Source organism: Pinus tabuliformis, chromosome 5_2 (assembly GCF_031772625.1).
Source record: "Pinus tabuliformis cultivar Carrire ecotype Pingquan chromosome 5_2, CPIR1, whole genome shotgun sequence".
Taxonomy (NCBI): domain Eukaryota; kingdom Viridiplantae; phylum Streptophyta; class Pinopsida; order Pinales; family Pinaceae; genus Pinus; species Pinus tabuliformis.
The window spans coordinates 957,997,667-958,011,594 of NC_142306.1; the positions used below are offsets into that span (position 1 = coordinate 957,997,667).

General features: G+C 35.3%; 1 protein-coding gene across 1 annotated transcript; it reads right to left on the reverse strand.

Annotated features, from left to right (window-relative positions):
- Positions 1–243: 243 nt before the first annotated feature.
- Positions 244–4,666, reverse strand: LOC149162463 (F-box protein At1g67340-like). The gene is made up of 3 exons (XM_089437276.1): positions 4,326–4,666; positions 3,442–3,604; positions 244–2,639 (listed from the first exon to the last, which is right to left on the reverse strand). The coding sequence occupies exons 1-3, from the start codon at positions 4,475–4,477 to the stop codon at positions 1,887–1,889; spliced, it is 1,068 nt and encodes a 355-aa protein (XP_089293402.1). The 5' UTR covers positions 4,478–4,666; the 3' UTR covers positions 244–1,886.
- Between the last annotated feature and the right edge of the window lie 9,262 nt (positions 4,667–13,928).

The following is a 13,928-nucleotide window of genomic DNA, read 5'->3' on the forward strand; positions in this document are numbered from 1 at the left end:
TAGTTAGTTATAATTCTGCCCTATTGATTCTTAATGGGTGAAAATACTACTACTATGCATTTCTATTAATTGCAATACACACAGCAGTGTCAAAATTGAAACGAGGAATAGAAACAGAACCCAATCATAGAGCGACTAACCCCATTGGTCTGTAAAGATTTTGCAATACACATAGCAGTATCAAAATTGAAACGAGGAATAGAAACAGAACCCAATCACAGAGCGACTAACCCCATTGGTCTGTAAAGATTTTAAGTACACCATAGACAGATTTTTTTACCCTAGAAATCCAAAGAGGAAAACCAGCTTTGAATGGTTGTTTAACTTTCATTTCAGCAAATCTTTGGTTTATTATGCAGCTATTGGCTCTTTGTGCATCCCCTTCTCATTAGCCAAAAGGACCGTTGAGAGTGAAAATACCATAAGAAATAGGGAGACCTGGGGTAATGTGAAGGCCAAAAGGCATGTCTTTTCATTTTCCGTTAGTCTTTTTTCTCCTGAATCCTCGAATCCTTGACTTAGTAGCACATTCATTCACTTGTTCGATTCCATTTCAAATCAGACAACACCGTTTTGTCAATTGCAGTGTGCATTCTAAAACCTATGCTGATGCTTTTGTGCAACTTTGCATCTTTAATGCAGCCAAATCCGTGTGCCCATACTTTCGGATGAACTTTATTGTGAGAGTCTTCTAGTCAATGACTTTGTCGATCTTTGACTCATGAAATCAAAAGGCATTGTGTTTGGAGACAAATAGATTATTCGACAGGAAAGTAGAGCTATGCCGAGCACAACATGGAGCGAAATGGATGATTCAACATAAACTTTAGAGCTATATGGAAAGCCATCCGCCTAACATGCTTTTATTTCTTATAGGAACGATGTTGTCGATAACTTTTCATCTTTTCATGAGCTGCACAGTTTGTTCAACCTGAAGTTGTTTTGTTCACTCGCATTGTCTGTTCCGCAGTCTTGCATATGTAGGCATGGGGTCTCTTGTCTGATTGCTCTTTGGCTTCTTGAAGTGTATAAAATATTACTGGTCGCCAATGGAGTTCGTTCTTAAAGCAATTGTTACACCAGGGTGCAGGGTGTATTTGAGCCAGTCTGCTCCGATAATGGAGACAACAAAGAATTATACCTGAATGTGGTAAAATTTTGCAGTGACAGATTAACAATAGAAAGTAACCTAAATCTTCACGTGCTGCAGCTAATAAATTTTTTAGAATTATGAATGCATTTGCAGGTGGACGTCACATTTTTAACTTTCAAATCGTAGCTCTAATTTAAATCTTCCAGATAAGTTTGATCATTGATCCTATCAAGCACGCTGGAATAAAATATGGCAGGCAAGAGAGATCCTTTAATAAGAAGCCTTTTTTTTATCAAAATATAAAGCTAATCGTGTTCAGTATGAAACGTATGGTTTCCTTTCAAAAACTAGTAGATTGGATCTTACTGGTTACACAATTGAAAAGTTCCATTTAGTATGGGATGCCTCAAAAGTCCAAGATGGTTTCCATGCTTCTCACTTAAAAGACATCATATATTTGGAGCCCTATATTTGAAGCCTTTACATGTAGCTGTGACAGAAGACAGAGGGCTCTTCAGCCCTAGATCAATTCTGAAGTTTGCATTCCGAAACATCATTACAATAAGGGCTCAACAAAGCTCTTGTAAAACCTGCTTTATATCCCATGTCAAACTAATACACTGAATTGCAGTTTTCAAACTATTTCAGAAGGTGCCCCAACAAACTGCTATTTTCTCTGAATTGATAGAGATGCTAATAGGCCTCACTGTCTTGAAACATACTCTAGATGCAAAGAGAGATTCTCTAAGCATCATCAATGTCATGGGAACCAATATGACCATTGTCATTATCCTCACCAATGTCGGGTACATTTTTGTCTGTGCCAAGTTTTCCAATCCAAAGCTTGACAAGCACGGGAACAATAACTAACTGAACTGCATGCAGAACATCTTCTAAACTCGTGCCTTCTGGTTTCAAGCCGACCACACATTGGATAAGAACAAAGGCCAAACCCAGGTTCTTGGCAATGGATATGGATAGAAAACCAGTCCACCAAAAAAACGTTAGCCAAATGCGGCTTGGCAGGTGGCACATTACATCCAAAATCACTCAGTAACAGACCATCATCACCCTCACTGATCCGATTTTCAGAATGATGGTTTCTATGAGAGCTCTTCAGAGTATCATCTGACTTAGTTATGTAAGACTGATACTGCAGATGGCAACTAGGACAATTTCCATTACATCTTGATGAACCTGGTCCAGAAAAACTAGAAGCAAATGGAGATGATTCCTTGGCAGCAGCCTCTGCCTCTCTGGCATTAGCTTCGACTAAAAATCGCCGTCCCTCTATAACGTTTTTCTTGATACCATATCCATCCTGCAAGCAATGGCCGAGTTCACGGATTGCATCTATATGCCCTAGAGCTGCAGCTTTTGCACATAGAAAAACACCTGCCTTTAAGTTCTTGTCTCTTTTTGGATCTCCACTACCGTTGAACTGAATAACTGCCAATGAATACAGAGCCACTGGATGTGAAGCAATTGCTGCCTTGGCCATCAAGGCCACACCTGAAACCCTATTCTTCAAGCAATAAAATTGGATCTGCATGGAAACCAATTATGTGAACCCATTAGAAATTGTATTTGACAAAATTTCACGTTCTACTCTTAGTAGCAAACATATTTACAAGTTCTTTTGGAAGTTGTTTTGAGAAACATGCCTAAGACCTGCACTGCATAGTGTAAGCTTCCTTTGTCTTAGGTACGAGATCTGAGGGGTATTTATTTTGACAAAGTTTTCAAGGACTTGCACCTGGTCTCATTCCTTTTGACATGTCATTAGAATGGGGCAGACCACAGAAAGAATGGAGCTTGGTGGATGGCTCAATATTGTCAACCACATCAGTGAACCAAGGCCCTGCTAGAGTTTCTTTGACTTAGATGCCAGAATCTAGCCTGAACCAAGGCCCTGCTAGAGTTTCTTTGACTTAGATGCCAAAATCTAGCCTGCCAAAATCACCTAGGAACTGCACCCGGCCTTATCTCTTTTTGAGATGCCATTTGGGTGGGGGAGACAACAGCAAGAATGGAGCCTCGGTGGACAGCATAATACTCTATGAACCTCCCCACTGAACCAAGGCACCCTTGGCAATATTTTATCTTCTTTATAGTTTATACACCATCTACAATCTTCCCAACAGTTTCACAGCTACACGCATTTTATACAATATTTTAGAAGCAAGACGAACGGAATATCTTATAAAATGGGAAATCTTTCTTTCCCGGAGATATAGACAAACAGAGCTGCTTATTCAATAAAGAGATATAGACAAACAGAGCTTCTTATTCAATAAATTATTTCCTGCTTAAAATGAAAGGACCCCAAAACAGTGGCAAAAACTAACCATTCCAAGTGTGTAGCAGGCTTCCAGACTGCCTGCATCAGCACAATTTTTCATAAACAGGTGTGCCCCCTCGGACCATTTTGAAGCCTTGACTGCAAGAACTCCAGCTGATGCATGGGCAAGAACTTGAGAATCCTTTGCTACAGAACAAAACCTTCTACACCTGGAATAATGAAAAACCATTACAATTCAACGTACATCATCTGAATCTTTGTAAAAGAGGTAGAAACAAGAAATTGGTTTGGAGTTGGTAACATCCATTTAGGTTATTATATCCAACATTTCTGAACAAGTTTTGGAGAAACATGGCTTCCGGTCAATAGGAGTCAAATTAAATTATGAACAGAATTCCTGGAATTGGACTATGTTATGGGTTTTGAAACTTAACATTTTGGGTTTTGAAATTAACATTTTGAGTGGACACTCCACCCATCACCCATCCAAGATTCAAATTACTTAATTCCTAAGAATTACAAAAGAAAATTCAATTGAAAACCAGCCCCTGTAAACCTCTATGAATTCTATCATTTTCGCAAAATGCTTACAAATATAATACATGCTGAAAACAAATTTCACGGGAATTCATTTTGGAATTCAGTGAAAGAATATATTGGAACTTCTGATACCCACAGAATTTTATACAAAATCAACTGCAGTGGAACTGACATGTGCCCATCACAAGTAGCAATATAAATATTGCACTTGTAAAAACAATTTCAATACCCACAACAGCCATGATGAAGTCTCAGAAACTGGGTGTACAGAAAAAATGTAGAAGTCAAGTTCAAAATACACAAACAAGAATCTGCAAGTATCCATCACCAAAACCTTAAAAGAACTGTGACCCCATTAGATTTTAGAAAGTGGGTGTAGGGCAAACGTACGTCAGCATTGCATTCATGAAATGGGTTGGAGTGCTGGCAGTAGCTAGAAGCTTGGCCATAATTGATATTAGCAGATCATCATGGAGATGATCGAAGGGGTTGCTTCTGTTAACATTGTTCCTACTTCTCTTATTCGGTCTCTTCGCAGGCATTTTGAACCTGCTTACATACTCAAAATCCCAGATCCTGCTTGCAACTGGAAGTGGGTATTGCCCCAGTCTTGCATTGCAGCAGAGGCAATGCTTTGTACGGGTTTTATAGGAGAGTTTTATCCTTGAAAATTGGCACACAGTCAAAGAGGAACGCGTGTGACTTACTAGTCAACAATGTGTTTCACATTGAGTTACCGCATCCATACACTTAAGATAGATTCGGGTTTAGATTTTAGATATTCTTCGGCTCCAGTAATGAGAGGGACACCTAATTTTGGAAATACCAACACATGTATTTTTTCTCTTCCGCATCAATATGTGGCAGCCTTTTGCCCATCCTCTAGTGTTCAAAACAGGATAACTCAACCTGTCCGTGCCGCTATCTATCGAACTATTAAATCGTCATCGGATTGAATGGGGTACACCTTGTGAAAACGGGGAGAGAAAAATAAAAAAAAATGTAATTTATAATTATAATTTTTAGAATAATGTCAAATAATGCAGTGTAATTACGTTATTTAATAAATCATAATTAATTTTTAATTAAATTGAAATTCGCACACTTGACTGGGTTGCACCTTGTGAAAACCGGGAGAGTGAAGAATAAAAAATATAATTTAAATTTAAACTTTTATAAGTCAAATAATGCAATGTAATTACGTTATTTCACACTTAATAAAGTTTTAATTAATTTTTAAATAAATTGAAATTCTGAAAAAGATGAAAAGAGCACTTCATCAACCTGCTTGATCACATGCAAGAAGAATCCATAATAAGTTTTGGCATCGTAAGTTTTGAAAATCAATCAGAATTCTAATAATTTTTCATTTTCTAAATCAATTAGAGATGGTCTGTTCCAAATATGTAATTACAATTAAATATAAAGTTATTTTTGAATTGAAACTTCTGTGATCCATAATATTTGAAAGAATAACTTCTGTCTAAATCACATGTAGCAAATGTATGTCTACATGTGATTTAAGCCGAAGTTATTCTTTCAAATAAAATTATTTTATTTGAAATTGAACTTAAATGAAATTTAAATAAAAATACTTTGTAACTAACACAATTATATAAGTGAATGTGGTTGATATGAGATAGATATACATCAAGTACATGCACAACCACATTAATAAATGTGATTAATATACATATTGTTAAACTGAATAAAATTTCTCTAAAACTAATATTACATTATAAATTTAATATTATATCTTCTTATTATAAAATATGACACAACCTCCCTATATTATTATAATCCTAAAATAATAAAACCTAAAATAAATCTACTTAAAACCTACTTACTAACACTAATGAAGTAATAAACTGGAATAATAAAAAAAACTTCAATCTAAAACATAAACCGGTGTATATGGTGTAATAAACCTAAAACATAAAGTTAAATCTAAAAAATAAAACATAATAACCTAAAACATAAAACTAAAAATTATAAACTTCTAAAATCTAAAACTTACTACCCTACAACTTAACTCCAACCATCACATTATGAGGAAGTAACAAGGAAGCCATCACACAATGAGAAGGTAAAACCACTGCCATTAGTCGGTGAGCAATTACTGGCGTAATACCACTAAACTTGATCCACGTGCCAATACATTTCTTTAACCACGTAGGAATGTGAAGAGAATACTACAAAAGTGCCACATGGAGGTTTGCATAATTCAATATATTACTTTTTAATCAACGAACAGGTCCAAGTGGAGAAAGTTTGGAGTGAAAACCACAAGTCCTTGCTATTTATCTCCCCTAACGCAAAACTGTGACCATCCATTATCTAGCTCTTAATTCTTTTTTTTTAAGAGAAAAAAAAGCAGTATGTATTATATTGAGGCAAAATAAATGCTATCATAAGGTACAAATAAGTGGAAGACTATGATGCAGGGACATTTGAGAAGTTTAAATGTCAATGTAGTTCCCAAATATAGAAAGATAGATGCCTACATCAAGGATGAGCAGGAGTATTGACATTAACAAAGACGAAGAACATTATGAGTTTTTATCAAATCAACCTTGTCTAACACCTCTCACCCTGGTTCCCTCTAACAATTTTGACCCCATTGACCTTTCATTCAGTCCCTCTCCTTCGCATTCATTTCCCTCTTATGCCTTTCTATGTTTCCCTTCTTCTTTTTTCCCTCCTTATTATCTCCTTATCTTAGCTGCCATATCATCTTACCCTTGTCCAACCTAATGATAATACTATACCTTTCTAATAATTCATTTTCCATACCATGCTATATTAATCCCTAACTTTTGCGCTCCTCTGTAGGTATTACCCTGACGATGAGTCTTGCTATATACTCGAAACGTCGATTCAAAAATTTCTATTGTGGAATTAGTTCTGAACATTAAACTAGCTCAAGATTCCCTCCACATAAATCTCCAAACAATCAAATCAAAACCATCCAAACAATTTTTTGTTTTTAAAGAAATGAAATTCTTGCACCCCAATTCCAATATAGACCACACATATTGGCATAATTAAAATTTAGTTTGGTAACTTTATCATGGAATTAATGTTGAATAACTTTTTGAAGTTGCTTGATAGTCAAATTAATTGGGTTAGTGATGATTAATAAGTGGTAACATTGAAACTATTTTTTCATATATATAATTTTAAAATTTCTGTATTAAAAATTTATATGAGAGGTTTGTAGAGTTTTAGGAAGCAAAAATGAGCTATAAAGGCAAATGGTTTGGGCATGATACAGATCAAAAGAAAATAATTTATAGTTTCTTTTTTGTAACATTGTCACTAATTCTGTAAGTATATATCCTCCAAAAGCTTCTTATAAAAAAACAAAATTTACATTACGTAAGGCATTGGTCTATATTTTGGGATTTGATACATTTGAATCTTGATTGTTCTTTCGACAATTCTGCTCTTCTATTGGCCAGTTGAGGTCTAGGAGCTCTTGGTTCTCCTTGTTGATTGAGCTGAATGATTGTAGGGAGTCCACATCTATTGTGGCTAGGTGCTAGAACATTTCTTCCATTTTATGTATCCTAATTCGTACTCAATTATGCCCATTTGAGAATTTTGGTCTATTAGTTGCTCCATAGCTACTGTAAGAGATGAAGCAAGTTGATTGTGACAGATTTGCATGGTGAGAATGGCTAAGTTCACATTGTCCTCATCCCCATGCATCCCTCCAACAAGTTTTACTAATAAAACATAGAACTTCTTGAAATTTCTACCATGTTCGTGCTTGACACCTACAACAATCATTGCGTGTAGACATAGAGCTTTGTAGGTAGAGAAGTAATCTTGCATGCGATCCAAGGGGATGACATATTATAAGAATTTAGGTGTACAATCATTGACTTTGTGTACTTTCTTTCCATCGATGGCCACCATTAAGATTTATAGGAGCTTACAAGATTTGAAAACCTTGATAATCCATTTGCAGAGGAGTTGCATGATCACATTCATGGGAGATGTAGAGGGGTGAGACCTACAATTCATATGAAATCCACATGTTATCTTACACCATGACTTAACCTCCCTTTTGCATGGGAGAGTATTTGTCTTTGTCTTTCCAGTTAAAATTGTAAGCCTCGTCCTATCACATCGCTCCAAGTTTGTACCACTCTCCTCCATGAGCCTTTAAATTGAGCATAATATCTAGGTTCTTTCTATGCTTCAGGGAGTGCAAGGAAGCGGGAAGGAATAAGTGGTATGCGCTCCCATATTTCCCATGTAGGCACTCAATGACGTGCTCCCCAATTACCATGCACTATGCATCTTTTCCCACTTGGGGTCATGCTTCAAATGACTTTCTGACTTTCGGAGGGGTCATGTTCCTTTCACTTAAGGGATCATACATTTATGCTTAATGTTATTTATCATTATTTCTCCTCTGCCTAGTTTAGTTCCATATTTCTCTAGTAGATTTACTGCCATATTATTTTTCCTTGAGATATGGAAGGCTTCAAAGTGTTTGAAGTATTGAAGCCATCTTCTTATTCTTAGCAGAAAAGCCTTCAATTTCAAGTTGTTAGGGGAGTTGTCTTTTTGAACATAACAAATGAGAAGGGAGGAATCCCCTACTACAATTAGCTTGAATTTCGTTTTGAGATAAATCTTGGAGAATACTTTCAAATAAACTATAAAATTCTACTTGATTATTTGAAGCTATTACCAGTGTCCAAGAATGTTATCTCTTTTTTCTCACTTATAATAAATTCCCTTGCTCTTTCTGTCCATTTTAAACAAAAGTGTTTGATAAGAGTGAAAATCCACTCTAATTTTTAAAAATTAATTTTAAAAGTATGTATACGTTTAACTCATATTAACTGTTTTTATAATTGTCGTCTCAGACATCATATGGTTTCTCATGTAGTGAAAGCTCCAGGGAGATAATTATCCATGGTGGAGAGTTAATTGGTCCTTCAATTCCAACCACATGGCATCATTGCATTCTAGGTAGTTGGTTAATTAACTTGAAATGAAGCTTAGAGTAGTGGGATATTTATATGCGGGAATCGTTGTAGATTTTGGTGGCATGGTCAATGTTGAGAGCGCTCTGTGGAGATTTAATTGGCCCCCTGGAACCGAGGTAAGTCTTTACAATATTTTATCTGTTATTTCTTGCTCATTGGAGGATAGGGAAAATATATGGAACATCATAATTCTACGAAGAGTGTGTTATATGAGCCTTGATGGTTGTTGTCAGCCTGTGGTATGTTTTAATTATGCCTCTGAAGATTTAATTTTGGACAATTTATGTGTGGGAGGCACTTTTCTTAGCATCGTATGTTCTTTCAACATATGTTGTTTGAGGGATATATGATAAGTTTGTCTCAGGTTCTATATTGGTCAGTCCATATCCATAATCATTAAAAGAAGTTAGGTCCCTTACTGGGCCTTATGTGGCAAAGCATTGGGACTGTGTTTCTCCTTTTGGGAGGACTTTTTCAACTGGTATATATATATATTTTTTTCCCTTGGAAAAATCTGGGCAGATCAACCCCGAAGGGAATCTTTTAAAGCTCGTCGGCCAGAGTAGCAAGGCCTAACCCCAAGGGCGTCGAGGAGAATTGACCCTGTGACCTCCCGATCGGTGAGGTACTTAACAATAGGGACTCGACCCGTTGAGCTAATCCTCAGGGCTACTCAATTGGTATATTTAAATCGGGGACCATTGGATTTACTTGAGGAAACAACCAACACCTTGTGGAATTGAATATGTTGTCACTCTTCACTTTGAATGGGGGTGGTTTTTGGGAGAACTTCCTTCCATTGCTCTGAAAAGTCATAGTGTGTGCATGAAAAATATGTTTAGGGAGAGGGCTGATAGATGGATAGAGAAGAATTTCAACCAACAACAATAGGATCTTCTTTAGGTTAATTTAAAAATCAATCAATTGTCATCCAATTTGATGGTGGCTATAGAAATGATGCTTGACCTCAAGCAAAAACTTTATTGTTCGGAGGATGAATTGGAGAATATCAAAGTGTGATTGGAAGAAGTGGTGCAACGAATGAACCTGACTAGTAGAACATTGAAAATAATCTCCTCTGATCAAACTCATCAAACACAACTTTTGAACAAAATGACCAAGTTAATCAACAACAATAGTGGGAGGCTCTCCTGTGTGAGTCATCATTGTTTTGTGTAGGGGGCCTTCTGGTGTGTGTATAAATGGACAATGGGTTGGACTTCCACTCTTGTGTTTACAAAAAATGTAAATAAGTCGTGTTATGCACAATGGTTTCAATAATTGAAACAAATTCTTGGTTTTGAAAAAAACAATGGTTTCAATAATTGAAATAATTTAAAAAAAAATTTACGATATAATTAATCTGTTAACAAATTTAAACATAAAATTGTTGGGATTGCATGTTTGAGCCTGTTAATTTAAATAAATGAAAATTTTTAGAATATTGAATACATTTTTCAATTAACAATATAATTAAAAAAAGAAAATTACAAAGAGTAAAACATTTAAAATTACAAGTGTAAAACATTTGACCACTGAACTATGATAAATTTTCTCACCCTCGCAAAAAAACATTTAAACTTAAAACATATAACAATGAAATTTCACCATAACTATAACACCACAACCTTACCGTAAGGATAGAGAGTACGAATCTTGTCCTCAAACATTAATCTTGACGTACGCAACCTTTGTCCCTGCACGGAAAAGAGGAAGAACAGCTTCCTAAGGTCTACCGTGTGAACTACCAACAGCAACTTGTTCAATGCAAACGCCGAAAGCTGCAAGTGGCGTGCGTCTGGAAAGCTCATTGCTTCACCTAATGAAAGTACATCTAACTATAATCTTAATCTTCTGTGCACATGATGTCCAATTGAAGACTTAATATACAATTTGACTTTTGACTGCGCTGCTCCATTTTGGTCCCACAGGAATGAATGAATGAAGGAAATTCATTGTTGGGCCATCTACGTTTTCTGCCTTTTCCTTCAACCACACGGACGGACCCAAAAGTCTAATTTCCTCTCTTTCAATTTCAAAAATCACTGCATGGGATAAGGATAGGAATAGGGGCTGTACATTTTACAATTGTAGAGGGCCATGATATAATTTTTTAAACCAGCACTCAAGAAACATACTCAAGTGGAATAATTATTAATGTGGAATAAGATGTAGTGGAGAAATAATTGGTTCTATATTTAATTTAATTGGTTTTCTTTCTTAGAAGGTCAAGAGAGTTGGTAATGTTTTGATCATTTAATAAAAAATAATTTTTATTTTTATTTTTATTTTTAATTTTTTTAAAATCATACATGTGACAAAGTCTTTTATCTCACATGGTGTTTTGGGAATTGATCAACTCCCAATTTCATTATAAAGCTCATGAGAATTAGTTCTAATCTTAGCAATGCTTATTTTCTTCTTAACACTGGTCAAGATGGAGACATCATTTTCTTTTTCCATATTGGGGTTAATCACCTCCTTATAATATAATAGTTTCATTTTTCCTTCTACCTCTTTATTTCCCTACAATTTCTCCTTAAATTTAGAAATAATAATATTTTTAATATTATCTGAATTTTACAAGATATCTTCCTTTATTTCCTAATAGTCTAGCCAAGATTGGATATCCTTATACTACCTTAACTTGAGTTGTACATGGAGATTTTATCCATCCTTATATTATATTTTCACTTTCCTTCCTTTTGGTTTTATGAACTTTTTATGCTTTCACCTTATGTAAAGTAAAATGATTTCTTTCACTTTTTCTTTTGTGGTTTTGTACTTGTGTTTTTCCACTTAAACCATTTTTCCCATTAATATCAATTATTATTATATTATATTTTTATATTATTATTCATTTTATATCATTTTTTTAAATATTATTAGTCATTTTATAAAGTTCTTTTGATTAGATCTATCTTGATTATGGATTTATCAATTTCCAAACAAAATCAAATTTCTTAAGATGAAAACATTTTCATGAGTGCAAATTATTTTGGATATTAAAATGAATTTGTACTTGTTCTTAATAATACTATTTAGATTATATATTAATTTCACATCTCCATCTAGAGAAATATTTCTATTTTTAAAACTTTGATAATAGATATAATTACATACATATGCCATTGCCATTTTTCTTTGACATGTTTTATAATTTTTTTAAAACTTAATTTAATACTTTTCTCCTAAGAAAAAAATCGTAATTTCCATTATCAAAAAAGAAAGTTACAGGTTATATCATTTGCATAATGATTATGCTAATATCAGAGATGGCCCAAGCCATCTATCCAGTGCCATATCATAATTTGAAAAGGCCCAAAAATATTTACATAAAAAGTCATATAAAATAATCATGATAATAACATCATAACAATCATAAAATATGTGTCAAAATCAAAATCCAGTCGAATGATCATGGAAGGTCATTCGGTACATCTCCCCCTATGTGCTCGATGAATGGCCTTTGGAAGCACTGATATATTTCTTATTCTTTGTGTTCTTGAATTATCCACTGCCCCCTAGGTTGCTGCGTGATTTCCTTGGAAAGGTCATTAGAAATCTTGTTCCTTTCCCTATATATGTGCGAGTAGACAATAAAATCAAAATGTGATTTTAGTGTAATGACCTCATCCAGTAATCCCCTGAGTGTGTGCATGTGACAATGAGATGCAAAGTTGAACCAATTGATGACAATATTTGAGTCCCCAAAGATCTGTATCTTGTTGCAGTTTTTCTCAAGTGAAAAAATGAGTAGGTGTCTGAGGCTGTTTAGTTCTGAATAATTGTTGGTGCCCTGCCTTAATCCAATTTTGAGCTTGTAAAAATGTCTTTCTGATTTGAATAATACTGCTCCTCCCCCACAACTAGTGTCTTGGGCTGATCCATCAAAATAAGCCCATGGGAAAGTTCTATCAATAACTTCAGGAGTAATAGTACGGGTGGGTTTCGATACTAGATCCTCAGGTACTAAGTGATATAGTGCAACAATGTTATTGCATATTGATGTCCACTGAATGAGGGAGTCCTGGAATATGATCCCATTCCTGGCCAACCATATACCCCAACAGACAAGTAGGGGGAGATTTCGAATTTTTTGTGATGCTGTTGAGGTCCACCATGTTTTCCAAGCAGTTATGAGTTGTGCCCCATTCCATATGATATTGATATCGAGGGAGATATATATTTGATTCCACACCTGCTTTGTCATTGGGCAATGAAGGAAGAGATGGTCTATGTCTTCAACCTACTCCTTGCAAAGGCATCATCATGATTATCCATGTATAGCCTGACGATTTAGATTATCATATATAGGTGCTTTGTTTGATAATATGCACCACATGAACAATCAGGATTTGTGTGGTGCCCTAAGTTTCCAGAGGGGTCGCCACCACCAAACAACCTTTACTAGTTCCTGTTCCAATATAAGCAAAGTATATCCATCCCGAGGTGTATAACGACTACGAGGGGATGCAGCCTAGTTGATTTCATCCTCTTGGTCAATTATTTTGACATGTGACTCATCTAGTGCCCCAATAAACCTGGTCCAGTCGATACTCCAAATATCCAGTAACATGAGGTCATGTGCTGATAACTAAGCCTGTGAGAGCCATGAAGTGTTTCTCCCATCTATTATTTGGGAGAGCTAAGTGATACCGACTAATTCAAGATACTGTCTGAGCACTAGTGGTAGAATATGTGCATTTCCACAACCCGACCATGCATCAATTCCAAGGTGAACAAGCTCACTTGATCCAATCTGCCATGCCAGTCCTCTTTTTATGACTGATATGGAATGAGTAATAACTTTCCATATGATGGAGGAACCAATATTACCCTTGTTCAACCTTCGAACCCATTCCATAACTGTAAGAGGGTATATGTATTTATGATAAACCACCTCTTTCCATAAAATATTTGATGTTATTATCTACCAACCCATTTTAGTTGTAAGAGCTGATGCAAATATATTAAAATCCTTTAT